This window comes from Trachurus trachurus (genome assembly GCF_905171665.1).
Source record: "Trachurus trachurus genome assembly, chromosome: 22".
NCBI lineage: Eukaryota > Metazoa > Chordata > Actinopteri > Carangiformes > Carangidae > Trachurus > Trachurus trachurus.
The window spans coordinates 1,755,371-1,777,170 of NC_139907.1; the positions used below are offsets into that span (position 1 = coordinate 1,755,371).

Genomic DNA, 21,800 nt, shown 5'->3' on the forward strand with positions numbered 1-21,800 from the left:
AAATTAAAGTAACACTGAAAGAGAACTTAGAAGTGAAGTAAATAAATAAATAAATGATGGAGGTAGTGTCAAATCAAATCAAATCAAATCAAATCAAATCAAATAAACTTTATTTGTCCCGGGAAATTTGTCTTGGGCATAATACAGCTGCTTTGTAAAACATACATACACAATACATACATTACAGTGTCTCTGATGAGACGTCCAGCTGTGAACATCTGGTAAGAGACAGAGGGAAGTCAAAGAACCCGTATGTTCATCCTGTCTGGCTATTTGCTGTTCACTTGGTGAATGAATGAATGTTTCCAGCTGTGTGACACATCACGATGACGTCTCTTCTCCTCTTCCCTCAGATTGTAAATTCAACTGTCACAAGCGCTGTGCTCCCAAAGTACCCAACAACTGTCTGGGAGAAGTCTCTAAAAATGGAGGCAAGTTTCTACATGGACTTTCTTTTTTTTTTTTTCCAAAGGAGGTTAAATGGAAAGCAACTGGACTTAGTTATTTGTCTAGGAAGACGTTTCACCTCTCATCCAAGAGGCTTCATGAGAGGTGAAACGTCTTCCTAGACAAATAACTAAGTCCAGTTGCTTTCCATTTAACCTCCTTTGGAACACTATGACCTGGACAAATGAGAATATGCACCGGCCTACGTGGACTTTCTGTTTAAAACCAACATGAACATGAACATGAACATGAACATCAACCAGAACCAATCTCATCTCCTCTCCTCCACAGAGCTGCTGAGCCCGGGGGCGGAGTCGGACGTGGTCATGGTGGAGGGTTGCCTTGACGACCACGACGGGGACCGAGGCGGCGGCCTATTGGACGACATGGACGAGGCGCTGGCGTCAGAGGGGGGGCTGATGCTGGACGCGGGGCCGAGCGACCTCTGTGACCTGCACGACCCCGACCTGGACGAGTCCAACCGGGCCATCAGGTACCACACACACACACACACACACACACACACACACACACACACACACACACACACACACACACACACACACACACACACACACACCATCATGTCCACAAGTTTCCGAACATCATCTATGGTCAAAACTGGAAGCCGGTTTTGCATTTCCAGTGGAATTGTATGTTTCCGTGTCCATGGTTTTCAGTCGTTGTCATAGTTGCGGTAAACGCATGGATCTATTAAAGGGACAACGAGGAGTTTCTATCTGGTTATAAAAAAGTCTGATATTAATGTGGATGAATCTCCGTTACCACTTGTTAATGGTCCATTTTAGATAAATCTATGGTTTTGTCTCTATGGTTATTTTGTTATTATTAGTGGTGGTGGAAATGCTGGGCGAGCCGACCAGCGTTTCTTTACTTTCGGTTTTGTGGCGAGTCATGAGAATAACGCCGCCGAATCTCCGTTTATGGTGGGAACTACGACGGTATGTGATCGTCTTCCAACCTATGACTTTAATTCTTGATGAATGAAAACATGAGTCTGTCTTGCGCCGGTCAAAGAATTTCACGGTGCGGAGGCTCATAAATGTAGTGTGGAAACACTTTGCTTTAACAAAACTCCTCGTTGTCCCTTTAACGCTGGCTTTTAACACGGATGTCAATTTGTGACATGACTAATTACTAAAACGTGCACACAGAAATAGTAATGTTTGTTCAATAATTCGTTTTATAGACTTAACAAACATCAGATTTAGTCACAATGGTTTTGGCAGCCCGGAGCCCCCACATGTGGTACATACACCGGTGGCTAACGCTACCAGTTAGCCGCTAACGCTACCAGTTAGCCGCTCGCTAGAACTGGTGGCTAACGCTAGCCGCTCGCTAGAATGCTACTAAAACAGACTTCCGTTGTGGTGTGACGCAATGGATCATGGGAAAATAAAGTGGTGGATTAACGCTGGCTTTTAACACGGATGTCAATTTGTGTGATATCCACTGTTAAAAGCCGGTGTGATGATCCATGCGTTTTACAGATCTTCATTGAAATTGGCGACTACCGAAACCATGGAAACATAAACATAAAATTCCACCGTAAAAGCAAAACCGGCTTACGTTTTTGATGTTCGGAAAAAGGTGGATAAACACACTTAGACACTGAGATCTGAGGTTGTGCTTGGCTCCGCCCCCTTTAGCCCGTCGACCAGTAGCAACATCCCTCTGATGAGAGTCGTCCAGTCCGTCAAACACACGAAGAGGAAGAGCAGCAACGTGATGAAGGAGGGATGGATGGTCCACTACACCAGCAAGGACACTCTGGTACCTCACCTGTCTGTTCACCTGTCTGACTGTTCATCTGTCTGACTGTTCATCTGTCTGACTGTTCATCTGTCTGACTGTTCATCTGTCTGACTGTTCACTTGTTTCACTTTCGGTTTCAGTTTAATTTATTTGACAAGGGACAATGTACATTAATAAAACATTGTAAAAAACAAACAAATGTAAATGCACCCGAGTTAGCTAAAAAAGCTAGTTTTCATTGCCAGTCCCTCTGCCTGATGATAAAGGGCAACCTTAAAAAAGAGCAACAATGAGGTAAAATTCCAAAGACACATTCGGTACACATTAATATTTGTAAGACCATAACACACATTTGCGGTGGCACATGGTAGTTAGTGCTTATAATATAATCAGTTCTTAGTGCTCATATCATAGGGCATCAGCAATACATAGTATTAAGGAATGGGATTCATTAAACAAATCACTATAACTATAGGTAAATACATGACAGAATACTCAATGCCTATACTACGTAGGCTATGCAGTAACTATGTCTGACTGAAGTGTGTCAGTTCCAGATGTTTCTGTTCTACGTAAAGGTTGAAACCAGTTGGTTGTGATTCTATTCCCTGACTTCACTTCTTCTTCTTCTTCTTCTTCTTCTTCTTCTTCTTCTTCTTCTTCTTCTTCTTCTTCTTCTTCTTCTTCTTCTGTGTTTCAGAGGAAAAGACATTACTGGCGGTTGGACAGTAAATGCATCACGTTGTTTCAGAACGACACCGGAGGTAAATACTACAAGGTAAGAGGACAGCGTGTCTCTGGGGCTCCATTCATTTAGTTATTTGTTGGTTAAGACCTGATCTTGAATAATTAAACCTTGAAAATAATTTGATCAAAAACACAAGTTAAAGGAACCACATTTGCTAGTTAGCTAACATTAGCATGTTTATTCAGCATGCGCTTGTTAGCATGCTAACTAGCCTGCTAATATTCTGATACCGAGTCACTGCAGCGTAATCTACATGACTGTTCTTCGTCTTCTGTCCTCCTCTATCTCTTCCTTCTGCAGGAGATCCCTCTGTCTGAGATGTTGTCCCTGGAACCGGCTCAGACCTTCTCTCTCCTTCCTGACGGAGCCAATCCTCACTGCTTCGAGATCGCCACGGCGACGCTGGTTTACTATGTCGGCGAGAACCTGCAGAGAGCCGAGTCGTCTGTGAAGAGCAGCAGCAGCATCCTGGTGAGGCTACGCTGAGCTAACGGCCGTCAAAATCATAACAACTCTGACCATTTACTTAACTTCCTGTGCTGATTAACCACTCTGATGATCAAATTAACCTTTGGTTTTAATTGAAATGTCGCAAATGTTTGTCTACAAAGACAAGAGTGGCCAAATAAACAAACATAAACTGGTCCAAACCAACCAACCAGCCTTAAAGGATAATTTCCGTTTTTTACAACCTGGACCTTATTTCTAGCATAAAATAAGATCATTTTACTCACCCAGAAACTTTGGTGTCATTTGGAGTTGTTTTGACGAAATTAGCCCCAGTGGAGCGGCGCGTATATCCGTATAATGCGAGAACACGGGGCACGCAATGCAGCCTCTAAATAACACATTATCCGCTGCAAAACTCGTTCATTTCGCCAATATTTTGTTATGATACACTAGTGATATTCCCCTCCGAGCCCGTGGTGGCATGTTATCAACATGCTGCGCCTGTAGGTTGACTACTAACCTCCGACCTGGATGATGTCATCTCCGACCGCTGCCCGGCGCGGCTAACTTGCTACGGCTAATGCTACGGTTCGTTTCTGCGTGTTTCTGACTTGTCAGAACAAAATGAGCAGCTGGATGAAGTTCAGCTTCCACAGGCTTCCTCTCCTCAACCTGGACTCACTAAAGCTCCGGCTAGTTGAGATAAAAATGGACCTGAATGCCAAAGCAGAATGATTATTATCAGAATGAGCCGGGCAGCGGTCGGAGATGACATCATCCAGGTCAGAGGTTAGTAGTCAACCTACAGGCGCAGCATGTTGATAACATGCCACCACGGGCTCGGAGGGGAATATCACTAGTGTATCATAACAAAATATTGGCGAAATGAACGAGTTTTGCGGCGGATAATGTGATATTTAGAGGCTGCATTGGGTGCCCCGTGCATCGCATTATACGGATATACGCGCCGCTCCACTGGGGCTAATTTCGTCAAAACAACTCCAAATGACACCAAAGTTTCTGGGTGAGTAAAATGATCGTATTTTATGCTAGAAATAAGGTCCAGGTTGTAAAAAACAGAAATTATCCTTTAACAACCAGTGACATATCAGAATGGACTGGACCTTCTTCACCATTAGCCATATTCACAGCATCATATCAACATTCACGTTACCGTTAGCAGTTGCAGCTAATGCCGGCTAACGTATTTTTAAAAATACTTTTGGTAACACTTTATTTGACGCCTATCTCTATAATACATTATAACTACAATGCATTATAACTATATTTATAATGCATTATCGATGTGGGCATTGTCAGCGAGTTACTAACAATTATAACCTATTATAATACCTGACCTTATAAGTCATGATAAAATGCTTTTTAGTGTGTTATGATTATTGTTATAAAACATTATGATCATTCATGAGTGTTTATAACTATAGTTATACAGTGCTATAACTGCATTATAACTCATTATAAGTATGGTTATAATGCGTTATAGAGGTAGGCGTCAAATAATGTGTTACCATATCTTTTTTATGACGACGCCCAACACGAGTGGTGACGTAAGGAAAGATGGCGACGCTGTGAATATGGTCAATTATTTCGATTATGTTAAGTTTAGGATGATGGTGGTTTGGGTTAACATCCTTAATGTTAAATGATGAGAACGATGTTGACTTTGTTGAACGCACTAGTTTCCTGAGTGAAGGTTTTGTGTTTTTGTTAACATGTCCATCCATCACAACCTCCTTCTGATGAGGATTTACTTCTCTTTATACCACATACGGTCCCTCACATCCGCCATAGTCAATGCGGCCACTAGATGTCGCCTAGCAACAGAACATGGGATGAAGCAGTGACAGGTGCGCCTCCGGTTTCTGTGTGGTAACCAGTTTTTTTCGTGGCTGGTTTCAGGTCAGCGGCGTGGGGCCGGATGTGGCTCGGATGTGGGAGATGGCGATCCAACATGCGCTGATGCCGGCTGTTTCCACTGGAATTTCCCGCAGTTCTCATCGCACTGGACACAGTAAGACACGATGACAGCGTTACAACCTGAACTAATGTTTCTAATATCAATATTATTTGTCTTTTTATGTGGATTTCATGTTTTATATTTCTTTTCTCTTGTTAAAGGCTTTGTCTAGTCTCTTGTAGGTAAAAGGCTTTCTAAAACTGTCACAAAGTTCGATTAAAAACCAAAACTTCTTGGATTAAATTGTATGAAACATTCACACATTTGGTTTATCCTGAAAATTAGTAGATAAGAAGTCTTAGAACAAACCCCGACCTAGATTCGGTTGTTTTGGAGTAGAGTCAGGACAGATATTAGGTGTGGAGCACCACAAGGCTCAACGCTGGGTCCACTGTTTTTCAGCCATACCGTGCAACATGAAATATTCCTCGCTATGCAGACGACTCCTGGCTCTATATTACTGTAGCTGTAGACGACCCGATGACCTCTTGACCTTCACATCTGCATTTTACACACATTTGCGAGGATGTTTCCTTCATATCACAAAGTCCTGAGTATAAAAAGAACATTTACAAACTCACCAACATGAAGTTTGAGTTTGATGACGCACACAAACTTTATTTCAGATTCTGATTGATCCACCTCCTTCCAGTTGGAACGGGTGTGAACAACCTGCAACTGAAGCCACCACAGCAGACCTGTTATAATAATAGGACGAATCGCCGTGTTGTTTACAACTACGTCCGGGTAGAAAACCAGCATGAGAACAATAGTGACGGACGAGAGTTTCGCTATATTTATCAAATTTTTCATGTCACTATATCACCATTTAGACTAATCTGATGTTTGTAAAGTCTATAAAACCAGTGATTGGACAAACATTACTATTTACGTGTGCACATTTTTGTAATTAGTCATGGTTATCATAGATTAGCCGGGCTAACGGTTAGCTACCTGTTTAACTTTAATAACTCAGTGACTCAATAAACGCTCCATGAAAAAATATTTTCTCCAGCGGATATCTGAGTTCCAACATGACTGAGCTAACTGGAGTAGTTTCATGTCGTGTCCCACAACGGGAGGGTTTTAACAGCTGACGTCCTGCTGTTAGCTTAGCTTCTGCCGTTAGCTTTGCTACCGCCGTTAGCTTAGCTACCGTTAGCTTAGCTACCGTTAGCTTAGCTACTGTTAGCTGTCCCTGTCAGCTGAGCCACTGATGCTTTCTGATTCTGATTCCCCCAAACTGAATAAATACAACACATAGCAACACAAAACACACACACAGAAATAGTAGGCTAATGTTTCTTCAATCATTTCAGATTTGTCTAAACGGTGATAGGGCGTGAAAAATATGATATATAGCTAAACTCTCGTTCGTTACTATTGATCTCATTCAAATTACAGCTGGTTTTCTACCCGGAAGTAGAATGTAAACAACAAGGAGATTCGGTCTATATGACACTTTTCTATGATAACCACTGACAGGATACATCTACATGTGGTTTTGAGGGCCCTCTGGTGGCAGCGTGGCCCCTAACAGGCACTTAGACTGCTGATGATCCAACTGTTTATGATACTGACGCTGTTTCCCAGCCTTGGATCTGCTGAAGAGAAATAAATAGAACAAGGATAAAAGGGAAGTAAATGCAGCATGCAGTGTCTTTTCTCTTTATGCTTTATTATGAACCTGAGCTGAACGAGCTTCATCTTCATCTTCACCTGCAGGAAACTGGACAGATGTACAGTAAACATCCTCACACATTCACACAGCTCAGGTTTTAATGTTCCCGTTGCTGCTGAATCCTCCTGCAGACACTCACATCCCCTCAGGCACTGTCGACGCCCACACACACACACAGACACACACACACACACACACACACACACTCTGGGCCCATCAGAGATATTTCAGACCTTCCTCTGACGTCAAACGGATCATGACTAACTGTGTGCACCGTGGCCGCTGTCGTATACCTGCTCTGACTCTGTGTTCACCTGTGGAGGAAGAGCGAGGACACTAAAATAAGACGGCGCCTCGACCCACTTCAACTTTACAACGTTTATTATTAAATACAGAGAAAAGAAATAGAGAAAGAGAGTGGACTAAACAAAACACACAGATTGACTGATTTGCTGCAAGGAATTGTGGGTAAAGGTTTGCGGCTTTGCTCACACGGTTCTGACTATAGGGATGTCACGATAATAGATTTTCTCGGTGCGATTATTGTCAGAGGAATAATCACGGTGTTACGATTATCACGATTATTATTATGCATTAATTCATTTCACAACACTATTAGTAATGCGTAAAATCAAATATAGTTAAAATATACATTACTAATTATAAAATATTTTCAATAACTATTCAAATATGACTAATTATTAATCCACCAGAGGAAGTGTTTGAAATATTCAAGTCATTAATAGTCATCGATACCAAATTGTTAATAAAAGTTCATTTTAATCTTTTTTTTTAAAAATTACAAATAACACTCATTTAAATTCCTACCAATTCAATGCTACGTTAGATAAATGGACCAGTATCTGTGCATTTACCTTTACTTTGGCGCTCATCTGCCGACACGGTTCATACATAAACATTTTTGGGAAAGTGACGGTATTTAGGAATCTTTGCGATCAATTAATTGTGGCATTTAAAGGGACAACGAGGAGTTTTGTAAAAGCAAAGTGTTTTCACCACTACATTTATGAGCCTCCGCACCGTAAAATTCTTTGACCGGCGCAAGACAGACTCATGTTTTCATTCATCAAGAATTAAAGTCAGAGGTTGGAAGACGATCACATACCGTCGTAGTTCCCACCATAAACGGAGATTCGGCGGCGTTATTCTCATGACTCGCCACGAAACCGAAAGTAAAGAAACGCTGGTCGGCTCGCCCAGCATTTCCACCACCACTAATAATAACAAAATAACCATAGAGACAAAACCATAGATTTATCTAAAATGGACCATTAACAAGTGGTAACGTAGATTCATCCACATTAACGTGAGACTTTTTATAACCAAATAGAAACTCCTCATTGTCCCTTTAATACCGCGAATAATTGTGAAAACAAGGAATTGTGACATCCCTAGTTCTGACTGTTTTTGTTTATGTTTCTCGTCATCAGAGGAAATTTCCATCAGTATCTCGGTGTCCAACTGCCAGATCCAGGAGAATGTGGTGAGCACACACACACACACACCCTCAGGTAGTAGTTATAGAGCTGCCCTGTGGTGGGCGGGGCCAAGTTATTAAAGGGATAGTTCCGTGCCTTCTCTGAGTTACAGGGGATACCAACTTTCTTTGTCCAAAAAGACACACCAAAAAACATCCAAATACCTCCATGCTGCTCGTATGTAATGTCCCTCTTGTATCGAAGCCCCGACATGAGAAATTGTCCCGAAAAAAAATAAATAAGTCTATATTTTAAGCTTGTTTGTAGCGGAAGCTCCCAGTGTCTCAGTTCACTGCTCTTCCTGCGAGAGATTTGCATTGACCGGCGGAACAATTTCTCATGTTGGGGCTTCAATACAAGAGGGACATTACATACGAGCAGCATGGAGGTATTTGGATGTTTTTTGGTGTGTCTTTTTGGACGAAGAAAGTTGGTATCCATTGATAACCGTTAAATGGACATGCACTGCTACGCCGAGACCCCCTGTAACTCAGAGAAGCCACGGAGGACTCTGAAACTTCTCACACTGCAAAAACTCAAAATCTTACCAAGAATATTTGTCTTATTTCTTGTCAAAATGTCTAATTTCTAGTCAAAACTAATCTCTTTCCACTTAAAATAAGACTCATCACCTAAAAATGTACTTGTTTTTAGATCATTTTCATTTGTTTCAAACTCATTTTCACCTGAAATAAGTAGACAAATCTGCCAGTGAAAGCAAGTTTTTTGTGCTTGTAATAAGAAAGAAAAACTTGCTCCACTATCAGATTTTTCTACTTATTTCAAGTGAAAATATGCTTGAAAAAAGTAAAAAGTGTCTAAAAACAAGCTGCTTTTTAATGTGATGAGTCTTATTTTAAGTAGAATGAGATTTGTTTTGACTAGAAATAAGACAAATATTCTTGGTAAGATTTTGAGTTTTTGCAGTGCAGCTCTTAGTCCACATGAGGGGGAGTAGATAATGATTGAAATTTGAATTTGGGGTGAACTATCCCTTTAACATAACAGCGAAAAGCAAAAAGGACGTGCAGATAAAAACTAATGATTTTAAACACGGACGTTTAAAAATGTTCTTAAATGAACACGAACACGATTTAGCATCATAACTCTGCAGCTCACTCACTCCGCCCGCCTCAACCTCTACCACCTGACCCCACCTCCTCCTCCTCCTCCTCCTCCTCTTCATCATCACCCCCCCTCCCCTCCCCTCCTCCCTCCCTGACAGTGTTTCAAACACTTGTGCATTTGCATGATAAAGATTTACATAAAGCTCAAATGTCTGCAAACTCCCCTCATGCAAATGGGAAAGTGGCGAGAACATCGAGTCCCATTTCCAATGCAGACGCGCTCACCTCGTCGTCTCCAAGGTGAGCACGTCCTCGAGCACCTCAAATGGAGATTACTGTGATTACTCACTCAGCCAAACGGTTTCCATGGCGACAGATGGTAATTAGGCAGCGAGCTCCGGGGGAAGGGGGGAGGAGGTTTATAATATTGTATTTCTGTCCTCTCTGCCTGAGGTGTGATATTAGGCTGTCAGCTAACGGGGGAGAGGAGGGAGACGTGATCGCAGACAAATGAAGGAGAAAATATTTTGCAGTTTTGGTGTCAAAGCTGTGGCAGAACACTGACGCCGTGTAGTTACACTGAGGGGAGGCAGCACAGTGCCGCTCCGCTCCACAAAACCCTCCTCCTCAAAGCTCCTTACAACAGGTGATGGATCAACGCAATTCACAGCCTCTTTTCTGCTGCTGCAGCTGGAGCAGAGTCTCTCTCCATCATCACAGCTCAGCAGCTACACAGCAGCTACACAGCAGCTACACAGCAGCTACACAGCAGCTACACAGCTTCTGGAGGCAGCTGGTTCACACAGGGCCTATTATAACAGACCCATGTGTTTGTGTTAACGCTCCTTCAGTATAAAGGTAGATGTTTGTGTTAAAGCTCCATACAGTATAAAGGTAGATGTTTGTGTTAAAGCTCCATACAGTATAAAGGTAGATGTTTGTGTTAAAGCTCCATACAGTATAAAGGTAGATGTTTGTATTAAAGCTCCATACAGTATAAAGGTAGATGTTTGTGTTAAAGCTCCATACAGTATAAAGGTAGATGTTTGTGTTAAAGCTCCATACAGTATAAAGGTAGATGTTTGTGTTAAAGCTCCATACAGTATAAAGGTAGATGTTTGTGTTAACGCTCCTTCAGAATAAAGGTAGATGTTTGTATTAAAGCTCCATACAGTATAAAGGTAGATGTTTGTATTAAAGCTCCATACAGTATAAAGGTAGATGTTTGTGTTAAAGCTCCATACAGTATAAAGGTAGATGTTTGTGTTAAAGCTCCATACAGTATAAAGGTAGATGTTTGTGTTAAAGCTCCATACAGTATAAAGGTAGATGTTTGTGTTAAAGCTCCATACAGTATAAAGGTAGATGTTTGTATTAAAGCTCCTTCAGAATAAAGGTAGATGTTTGTATTAAAGCTCCTTCAGAATAAAGGTAGATGTTTGTATTAAAGCTCCTTCAGAATAAAGGTAGATGTTTGTATTAGAGCTCCTTCAGAATAAAGGAATAAAGGTAGATGTTTGTATTAAAGCTCCATACAGTATAAAGGTAGATGTTTGTATTAAAGCTCCTTCAGAATAAAAGTAGCCGTTTGTATTAAATCTCCTTCAAAATAAAGGTAGATGTTTTTATTAAAGCTCCTTCAGAATAAAGGTAGATGTTTGTGTTAAAGCTCCATACAGTATAAATGTAGATGTTTGTATTAAAGCTCCATACAGTATAAAGGTAGATGTTTGTGTTAAAGCTCCATACAGTATAAAGGTAGATGTTTGTGTTAAAGCTCCATACAGTATAAAGGTAGATGTTTGTGTTAAAGCTCCATACAGTATAAAGGTAGATGTTTGTGTTAAAGCTCCATACAGTATAAAGGTAGATGTTTGTGTTAAAGCTCCATACAGTATAAAGGTAGATGTTTGTGTTAAAGCTCCATACAGTATAAAGGTAGATGTTTGTGTTAAAGCTCCATACAGTATAAAGGTAGATGTTTGTGTTAAAGCTCCATACAGTATAAAGGTAGATGTTTGTGTTAAAGCTCCATACAGTATAAAGGTAGATGTTTGTGTTAAAGCTCCATACAGTATAAAGGTAGATGTTTGTGTTAAAGCTCCATACAGTATAAAGGTAGATGTTTGTGTTAAAGTTCCATACAGTATAAAGGTAGATGTCCATGTGTAGTGTGATTATAAAGCAGCTCTAGGTTCTATATTAATACTGTGAAAGTATCAAAGCCTCAGTCCACAGAGAAATGCACACAGCCTGTATTCAGAAACTGAGCCTTTAAAAACCAGCCGTCAGGACTTCCTGTCACTTTGTGATGTCACAACTAAGCCCCGCCCCCTCACCATCCCATCTCTGAGTGTTCTGCTCTGTCCTTGTGTTTCTCAGGACATCAACTCGGTCTACCAGATCTTCCCCGACGAGGTTCTGGGCTCAGGACAGTTTGGTATCGTCTACGGAGGTGAGGACTCAGCTGGAGACAGAGACAGGTGCTGCTGTCTCTAACACTAAAACACTTAAAGGGATAGTTCACACAAAATGTAAGTTTCTATACTCATTACCTCCTCCCTTCATGTGGACTAAGGGCTGGGAGAAGTTTCAGAGTCCTCCGTGGCTTCTCTGAGTTACAGGGGGTCTCGGCGTAGCAGTGCATGTCCATATAACGGTTGCAAATGGATACCAACTGTCTTCGTAACAAAAAGACACACCAAAAAACATCCAAATACCTCCATGCTGCTCGTATGTAATGTCCCTCTTGTATTGAAGCCCCAAAATGTGAAATTGTCCCGAAAAAAATTAAATAAGTCTATATTTCAAGCTTGTTTTGTAGCGGAAGCTTCTCGAAGCTCCTGCTCCAAAAGCTCCAGCTTTTTTTCAGGACAATTTCTCATGTTGGGGCTTCAATACAAGAGGGACATTACATACGAGCAGCATGGAGGTATTTGGATGTTTTTTGGTGTGTCTTTTTGTTACGAAGACAGTTGGTATCCATTTGCAACCGTTATATGGACATGCACTGCTACGCCGAGACCCCCTGTAACTCAGAGAAGCCACGGAGGACTCTGAAATTTCAATTTTGGGTGAACTATCCCTTTAAAACCAGGTCTGCACACTCAGGGCCTTTTATAGAGGATTTGTTTTGTTTCAGCATGTTTCAGGTGAGACTCGTTTGGACGAGAAAATGATCCGATCAAGTCTGTGTTGAAATCCAAAATCATTTCAGAACCAAAGTCACTTTATTGAACTGTCTGTATAAACTAACTCTGAACCTCAACAATCATCATCAGAAGCAACAACACAGTTAAAAAATAATAATGCATGTTTGTATTTGAAGCAGGGAGAGACAGATGAGATCGGAAAATCGTCTTTTCTTGATCCTGCTCATAAATAAAAATGTGTTTATATTAGTTTTTAATCATATTATTATAATATAGTTTGTATAAAGGGGAAAGAGACAAAGTGTTTTATGCCATATTTATATAAACATCATTGAATATGTCAAAATAAAGGTCTTAATATTTTGATGTAAGTATTTATTCTGACTTATTTATTGCATTTTTTTTTTTATTAATCCTCTGAGTTGCTGTTGTTTGTGTTCATGCTGCTGTGTGTTTTGTGTGTTTGTGTGTTTTCACGCAGGTAAACACAGGAAGTCGGGCCGCGACGTCGCCATCAAGATCATCGACAAACTCCGTTTCCCCACGAAACAGGAGAGTCAGCTCCGCAACGAGGTGGCCATCCTGCAGGTACACACACACACACACACACACACACACACACACACAGACACACACACACACACACACACACACACAGCGGTGCAGCTCAGGAGCCTGTTGGCAGTGAGTGAGACTTCATGTCGTGAACGACTTCATTACCGTGGCAACACCGTGGGGGTGTGACATCCTGTAATATTTCAGCGCTGCTCAACCTGAAGCTGAAGCTGCTGCTGCACACACACACACACACACACACACACACACACACACACACACACACACACACACACACACACACACACACACACACACACACACACACACACCTGCACGTCGGAGGAATTCACCTCAGAATCAATAATCCATCAATTATTTTAAAGGGATAGTTCAACGTTTTGTCAAACTGGTCCATTGCCATAATAATCCCTATAGTCATAGCAGTAGGTTCATTACCTTTAATTGTCGGTGCAAGCTACTTTTAGAACGGCGGAGCAGAGCCGTGAGCTGCTCAGAGCTACGCTACGGAGGCTCATTATGGGATTTCTTGGTTTCACCTCATCAAACTCATCAAATACACAATCCAACAACTCCACAACGCTCTGGTGGACAAGTTGTGAGCTGCACATTCACCACGCTATGAGATAATAACACAACGTTACCACACAGAGTTGTTGTAGAGGGAAATTCATGTAAAACCTCTGATGCGTGTCGCCTTCAGGGACAGTTTTTCATCAACAGTCTCTGTATTTCCCTCTAAAACAACTCTGTGTGGTAACGTTGTGTTATTATCTCATAGTGTGGTGAATGTGCAGCTCACAACTTGTCCACCAGAGCGTTGTGGAGTTGTTGGATTGTGTATTTGATGAGTTTGATGATGAGGGGAAACTAAGAAATCCCATAATGAGCCTCCGTAGCGTAGCTCTGAGCAGCTCACGGCTCTGCTCCGCCGTTCTAAAAACAGCTTGCACCAAAAATTAAAGGTAACAAACCTACTGCTATGACTATAGGGATTATGGCAATGAACCAATTTGCCAAAATGTTGAACTATCCCTTTAACGAACGCTACGGCTGCAGGTGATCTACGTCTCTATGGCTCCGCCCCCTTTCCCCACAGAGTCTCCACCACCCGGGCGTCGTCAACCTGGACTGTATGTTCGAGACGCCGGAGCGCGTGTTCGTCGTCATGGAGAAGCTCCATGGAGACATGCTGGAGATGATCCTGTCCAGTGAGAAGGGCCGGCTGCCGGAGAGGATCACCAAGTTCCTCGTCACACAGGTGAGGTTGCCACGCCCACTCACACACAAATGGAATACAATACCACAAAGCATAAGAGAGTCCATTTCATACGGCATATTTAAAGGTGCATTGTGTAGGAATTCCTCCCATCTATAGCGTTGCGGTTGTAGATCACAAGCAACTCAATCGTATTTTTCATGCTGCATTCACGTGAAATTGGGCAGAGGGCAGACGGACGACAGCCGCTGCACGTAACGGCATAAACAAGCCTCTATGTAAACAAGTGGTCCGTCAGCACGAGGCAAAACAATACACCTGACAATATGTTGTCATGGCGATGTGGTATTGTTTTACCGTCTTTCTCTGGACTTCTGTGACTAAAATTGACATCTGGTTTGTTAGCGACGGCCGTCTGCCCGACTGCAGGTGAATGCAGCATCAGTGTAACGCTCCATTCCTCCTCACTGCGTTACCGTGGTGACTTTTCACAGACGTTTCCGTGGTTACCTACCGTCACGCTGCCACTGAACGTAAAAACATGGCGACACCACATGGCAGCAGCACCGAGCTTACCCGCTCCATGGAGATATGAATGATATGAACGGCTCATTCAATGCATTTACATTTTATCTTTTAGAACACTAACGTCGGGTGATTTTCACCCATGAAATTATTGTTTCATAATTTTCATGATGTTGCTGTTGTGTGAGTTTCATGGGTCCCTGTAGCTTCATACTGCTCACTGACGTCATTGAAGGTCGGCATGTTTCCCTGCTCCCATCCCTAGTTTTTTCAGCATTCACATGTTCGGGTGGATTTCACCCGACGTTAGTGTTTATTCTAAATCTGGCTACCATTTCTGGTGATGCTGAAAATGTTTCTTTTTTCTTTTAACTCCACCAAATAAGGCTCAAATGTCCCACAAATGGTCTGAAGGACAAAGTCCCAGCTCCATTAGTTTTTTTTTAAGGAAGTTTTTGTTAAAAAAACAAAAAAAAATCACAAATTTTGGACATTTTTTTATAGGGTCCTCCATGATACCTTTTTTTAATTTTGTGAAACATTGTATAGTGGAAAATTAAGAAAGTGTACTTCAATTTGCCATGTATTGTTGTATTTTAATATACTTTGATGAGAAATAGTTTTTTTATGGGTATATTATATTGGGTAAAAAATACCCGGCGTTAGTGATGATGTTACTATTTTAACGTTAGTGTTCTAGGGTTAAATGTTCGTTAATGTACACTGTCCCTCTCGTACAAATAAAGGAAAAAAAAATAAATAAATAAATAAAATTAGAATTAACTTCGGTCCTGTCTAGTTCCAGATGAACCTTCAGCATCAGTCTCCTCCAGCTGCTCCAGAGACGTTTCAACTCTGTATCTCCGTTAACTCTGTCGCTGAGTGGAAACCTCGTGCTCATGACGGTTGGCTGGTTGTGTTTCAGATCCTGGTGGCGCTGCGTCACCTCCACTTCAAGAACATCGTCCACTGTGACCTGAAGCCTGAGAACGTCCTGCTGGCTTCTGCAGACGCCTTCCCCCAGGTGTGTGTGTGTGATTGACCGAACCTTTCCAACAGCTGCAGCTTCGAGTGTGAGAGTCAGGAAGTTGTGTGTGCGACTTTCGAGCGACTTTTCGACTTTTGTTTCGTTAGGGGTCGTGTGTTACAAAACGACTCCTCTGACACGTCCATGTTCCTGTCGTGTTAACGTAAATGTACTAGGAACTAGTCCCTTATAATAAAATAAAATTCATCTTACATAAACACAACAACGAAGCGTAAGAAATGCACAATAGCGTTCGACATGAACCCCGAGATCGGCCGACCTTTATTGCACAATTGTTCATCCTGCACCAACTGAGTTACTATAGATATGTTTTACGTCTCCTTTATAATTTCACATAGATTTTATAACTATGTTTTTTCTTTTTCCTGTTAATACTGTTGCTAAGTTATTTTATTTCTTAGTTATCTTATCGTTCTTTGGCTGAGTAGTTAGAGCATGGGATTAGTAATGCCTGAACAACCCTGTTAGCACTCGTCTTCAAAACTTCAGCCTCTTTCAACGTTAACTACTTTAACATACTTTAAGCTGCAGACTTGATTCAACTTGTAAAATGTTCTCAAGACTCTCAGCTACCATTCACCTGTCTTTGATTTATCACAGTATGAAACTCATCTGGTTTAAAGCTCTTTGTGTCTGAGACGTTAGAGTCACATCCTTACTAATTCAGCTTGGCTTCAGCATTCACACGCATTTTCCTTTTGGAAATGCTTTTTATAGTGTTTATTTTTTATTCTATTCTTTTGGAGCTGCTGTGACACCATTGTTTCCTGTTAAAGATTAATAAAGTTCTATTCTATTGAGAACGAGACACGGTGCAGGATATAAACGGAGCCATGTCTCCGGTTGTGTTGTTGTTGTTGGGTTTTGATTGGTCAAACAGATTTCTACTCGTAGTGCTCTGCAACAAATTTTGTTTCCCTTCCACCACCAAACACAGTCAGTCCCTCCAGAAAAACATGATTATGCGATCGCATAATTCAATAATAATCAGCCAAAGTCTGCACGGCAGGAAGTCATTAGAAATGACTCTTTACATGAAGGTAGTAGCCTAGTGGAAACAGAGTGTTGGGGGAATCACTTTTTTTTCTTCTTATTCATCAAACCGCAATGTTTGCACATTCTCGCAATTTAATTGCATAAAAACGCATAAATGTCCTGCATATTCCATCGCATTTTTTAAGAAAACGTGCTGCATAATCAAGGATTTTTGCCCGCAACAATCACAAAAAACCTTTAGCTTTTTTCTGGAAGGACTGGCCAGTGGATGAAGGTCAGAAACAGAGACGACTCTGATCTTGATCCGTAAAAATCCATCGGCATAAACCACCGATACAATTTGATCAGAAATTGTTTTCTTTTCTGAATGAGCCTGTTTGGGTTTTAAAAATTCCAATCGACGTGTTTACATGACACTGTTTTATTCGGATCGGCATTTATTCTTTTTCATTCTGAGTATTTATGTCCATGTAAAGATGTCTATTGACGAGCGCTGCACTGTTCTAAACACTGAACAGATTTCTACTCAAAGCGTTCTGAACACGCCGACAGAAATCAGTCACGGCCAAGAGCGTTTTTTTTTCCTCGGAGCGCTGTGAACGCTGAACTTCATAGGATCTAGATGCTGTGAGCATCAAAAACACCTTTGTTTGTTGGACACGGCCTCTTATTAGTGAGTGAGACAACTGTGTGTGTTTGTGCAGAGGAAACACACACCTCTGGTTCCTCTTGTTGTGACAGAAACACACTCATCTGCTCACATTTCATCTGTGAACCGAACTCAACCACACTGACGTTGTGTTTGTTTGTGTCCTGACATTTGGGCAGCAGCAGCAGCAGCAGCATCAGCAGCAGGCTGTGTGTGTGTGTGTGTGTGTGTGTGTGTCTGTGTGTGTGAGGACTGATGCATCATTAGAGAAACAGTTCGTCTGACACAAGCAGCTATTTCTGGAGCGGAGACTGAAAACTGTAGAAAGCTGCTAATAGTTGCAGCGGCGGCTAATGGACTGTCTGTTTCCTGTGTTTTGATTTGGTCTCTGTTTGCATCACCTGTCAGTGCATGTCTGAGTTTAGTTTTAGAGACTGGAGTTAAAGGGATAGTTCAACATTTTGTCAAATTGGCCCATTGCCATAATCCCTATAGCCATAGCAGTAGGTTTGTTACTTTTAATTGTCGGTGCAAGCTGTTTTTAGAACGGCGGAGCAGAGCCGTGAGCTGCTCAGAGCTACGATACGGAGGCTCATGGGATTTCTTGGTTTCCCTCATCAAATACACAATCCAACAACTCCACAACGCTCTGGTGGACAAGTTGTGAGCTGCACATTCACCACGCTATGAGATAATAACACAACGTTACCACACAGAGTTGTTTTAGAGGGAAATTCATGCAAAACCACTGATGCACGTTGCCTTCAGGGACAGTTTTTCATCATCAGTCTCTGAATTTCCCTCTAAAACAACTCTGTGTGGTAACGTTGTGTTATTATCTCATAGCGTGGTGAATGTGCAGCTCACAACTTGTCCACCAGAGCGTTGTGGAGTTGTTGGATTGTGTATTTGATGAGTTTGATGAGGGAAACCAAAGAAATCCCATAATGAGCCTCTGTAGCGTAGCTCTGAGCAGCTCACGGCTCTGCTCCGCCGTTCTAAAAACAGCTTGCACCGACAATTAAAGGTAACGAACCTACTGCTATGACTATAGGGATTATGGCAATTGACCAATTTCCTAAAATGTTGAACTATCCCTTTAAAGTTAGCACAGAGCAGGAGATGTTTTTTTTGTCTGGTTGTTTGTTTGTTTGCTGCTCACTGAGCTGTCAATCAGAAACCTGAAGCACACAGTGAGATGGGGGGGATCGGGGGGGTGAATGGTGGTTTTATCCCGGTGGTTCGACACCAGCGGTTTATAAATAGAGTCGTTCCTCCCACGGTCCGACATGTAGAGTCAGGACGGAGACCGAGTCTGATGTGGTGCAGCAGCAAAGTGATTCATCACAACAGGACGGTGATCACAGCCAAGGTATCCCTGTGTGTGTGTGTGTGTGTGTGTGTGTGTGTGTGTGTGTGTGTGTGTGTGTGTGTGTGTGTGTGTGTGTGTGTGTGTGTGTGTGTGTGTGTGTGTGTGTGTCTGTGTGTCTGTGTGTGTGTGTGTGTGAGTCATCCTGCAGCCAACAGCTCTTCACTGTCGACAGCTTCATTACACTCATCCTCTCCTCAAACACTGAACACAGGGAAACAGGACGAGTGGAAGAATTAAAACACTCACTGTGGACTGAAAGGAGATGTTTCTGTTAGAGCTCCTTCAGAATAAAGGTAGATGTTTCTATTAGAGCTCCTTCAGAATAAAGGTAGATGTTTCTATTAGAGCTCCTTCAGAATAAAGGTAGATGTTTCTATTAGAGCTCCTTCAGAATAAAGGTAGATGTTTATATTAGAGCTCCTTTAGAATAAAGGTAGATGTTTATATTAGAGCTCCTTTAGAATAAAGGTAGATGTTTATATTAGAGCTCCTTTAGAATAAAGGTAGATGTTTATATTAGAGCTCCTTTAGAATAAAGGTAGATGTTTATATTAGAGCTCCTTCAGAATAAAGGTAGATGTTTCTGTTAGAGCTCCTTCAGAATAAAGGTAGATGTTTCTATTAGAGCTCCTTCAGAATAAAGGTAGATGTTTCTATTGGAGCTCCTTCAGAATAAAGGTAGATGTTTCTATCGGAGCTCCTTCAGAATAAAGGTAGATGTTTCTATTAAAGCTCCTTCAGAATAAAGGTAGATGTTTCTATTAAAGCTCCTTCAGAATAAAGGTAGATGTTTCTATCAAAGCTCCTTCAGAATAAAGGTAGATGTTTCTATCAAAGCTCCTTCAGAATAAAGGTAGATGTTTCTATCAAAGCTCCTTCAGAATAAAGGTAGATGTTTCTATTAAAGCTCCTTCAGAATAAAGGTAGATGTTTCTATCAAAGCTCCTTCAGAATAAAGGTAGATGTTTCTATTAGAGCTCCTTCAGAATAAAGGTAGATGTTTCTATTAGAGCTCCTTCAGAATAAAGGTAGATGTTTCTGTTAGAGCTCCTTCAGAATAAAGGTAGATGTTTCTATTAAAGCTCCTTCAGAATAAAGGTAGATGTTTCTATTAAAGCTCCTTCAGAATAAAGGTAGATGTTTCTATCCTCTCTGTTGCAGGTGAAGCTCTGTGACTTCGGCTTCGCCCGGATCATCGGTGAGAAGTCGTTCCGGCGCTCGGTGGTCGGCACGCCGGCCTACCTCGCCCCGGAAGTCCTCAGGAACAAAGGCTACAACCGCTCGCTGGACATGTGGTCGGTCGGCGTCATCATCTACGTCAGGTAGAACCACAACCACCACAACTACAACCTGGATGATGTTTTATCCACCACTACCATTTCCCCATGATCCATTGCGTCACACCACAACGGAAGTGGGTTTTATGCTGCGTTCTATTGCACTCGGAACTCGGAAAGATCCGACCTCCAACTCGGAAAAATGCAATAGAACGGCCCTTGAAGTCGGAACTCTGACTCGGGAACTCGGGTTGGATCCAAGCAGCCAGAGTCGGTCGGAATTACGTCACAGCAATATGGCGTCGCACACCGCGAGAGGTATTTATTTATTTAGGCTATTTATTTTCCAACTTAGAAGGGAGAAGTTGTGGAAAAGGGAATATAGCCTAGTTCCACGCGTACTGCAGCAAGAGTTGAATCTGCACGGCTCGCTATGACGCGTGCAGGATTCCCCTCTCTGGTGCGTTCAAGACTGTGTGTTGCAGAAGTGGCGTTTCTCTTTCTCTCTCTCCCAAGCAGCTAATGTTCTTCTCCAGCAGTAGCTACTTTTTGATGCTCGAAAGACATCAACTCACTGTGGCCGGCCATGTTTTCCGAGGTTGTGCAATGAAACGCATTTACCTCAGAAATCGGAATTTCCGACCGGGATCTTTCCGAGTTCCGAGTGCAATCGAACGCAGCATACGTAGCATTCTAGCGAGCGGCTAACTGGTAGCGTTAGCCACCGGTGATGTTTGTTAAGTCTAGAAAACGAATTATTGAACAAACATTACTATTTCTGTGTGCACGTTTTTGTAATTAGTCATGGTTATCGTAGTTGTTAGCTTTGCTGCTGCTGACAGCTAACAGCAGCTAAGCTAACATCAGGATGTCAGCTGTTAAAACCCTCCCATTGTCGGACACGACATGAAACTACTCCAGTTAGCTCAGTCATGTTGGAACTAGGATAACCGCTGGAGAAAATATTTTTTTCATGGGTCGTTTATTGAGTTATTGTTTACTGACACTGCTAACGGCTAACAGCTAACGGTTAGCCCAGCTAATCTAAAATGTTTGTTCAACAATTAGTTTAATAGACTTCATAAACATCAGAGTAGTCGCAACAGTGATATAGTGACGTGAAAATGTGACATAAAGCTAAAACCTCGTCCGTATTGTTCTCATTAAAATGAGGTGATGATTATAAATAAAGTCATCACGGCCGATGTCGATCAACCAGTCTATGCTATCAACAATACAGTAACGGTGGAATGGAGCGTCATGGCGACACCCAGCGTCATTCTCCGGAAAGTGGTGGATATGAGACACACCAAAGCCCGTTGTCGTTTCCATAATGTTTC

General features: G+C 41.9%; 1 protein-coding gene across 1 annotated transcript in view; it reads left to right on the forward strand.

The window, feature by feature from the left end:
• prkd1 (protein kinase D1) overlaps nt 1–21,800 on the forward strand; it is a gene marked incomplete at both ends in the record, with an annotated part of 51,128 nt that overhangs the window by 23,768 nt on the left and 5,560 nt on the right. The window contains 12 exons of the mRNA XM_083998780.1: nt 354–431; nt 739–940; nt 2,118–2,241; nt 2,924–3,001; nt 3,272–3,442; nt 5,342–5,453; nt 8,532–8,584; nt 12,029–12,101; nt 13,280–13,386; nt 14,474–14,635; nt 16,044–16,142; nt 20,345–20,505. Coding sequence (XP_083854906.1) covers nt 354–431; nt 739–940; nt 2,118–2,241; nt 2,924–3,001; nt 3,272–3,442; nt 5,342–5,453; nt 8,532–8,584; nt 12,029–12,101; nt 13,280–13,386; nt 14,474–14,635; nt 16,044–16,142; nt 20,345–20,505 — 1,420 coding nt within the window. The remainder of the gene's footprint in view (nt 1–353; nt 432–738; nt 941–2,117; nt 2,242–2,923; nt 3,002–3,271; nt 3,443–5,341; nt 5,454–8,531; nt 8,585–12,028; nt 12,102–13,279; nt 13,387–14,473; nt 14,636–16,043; nt 16,143–20,344; nt 20,506–21,800) is intronic.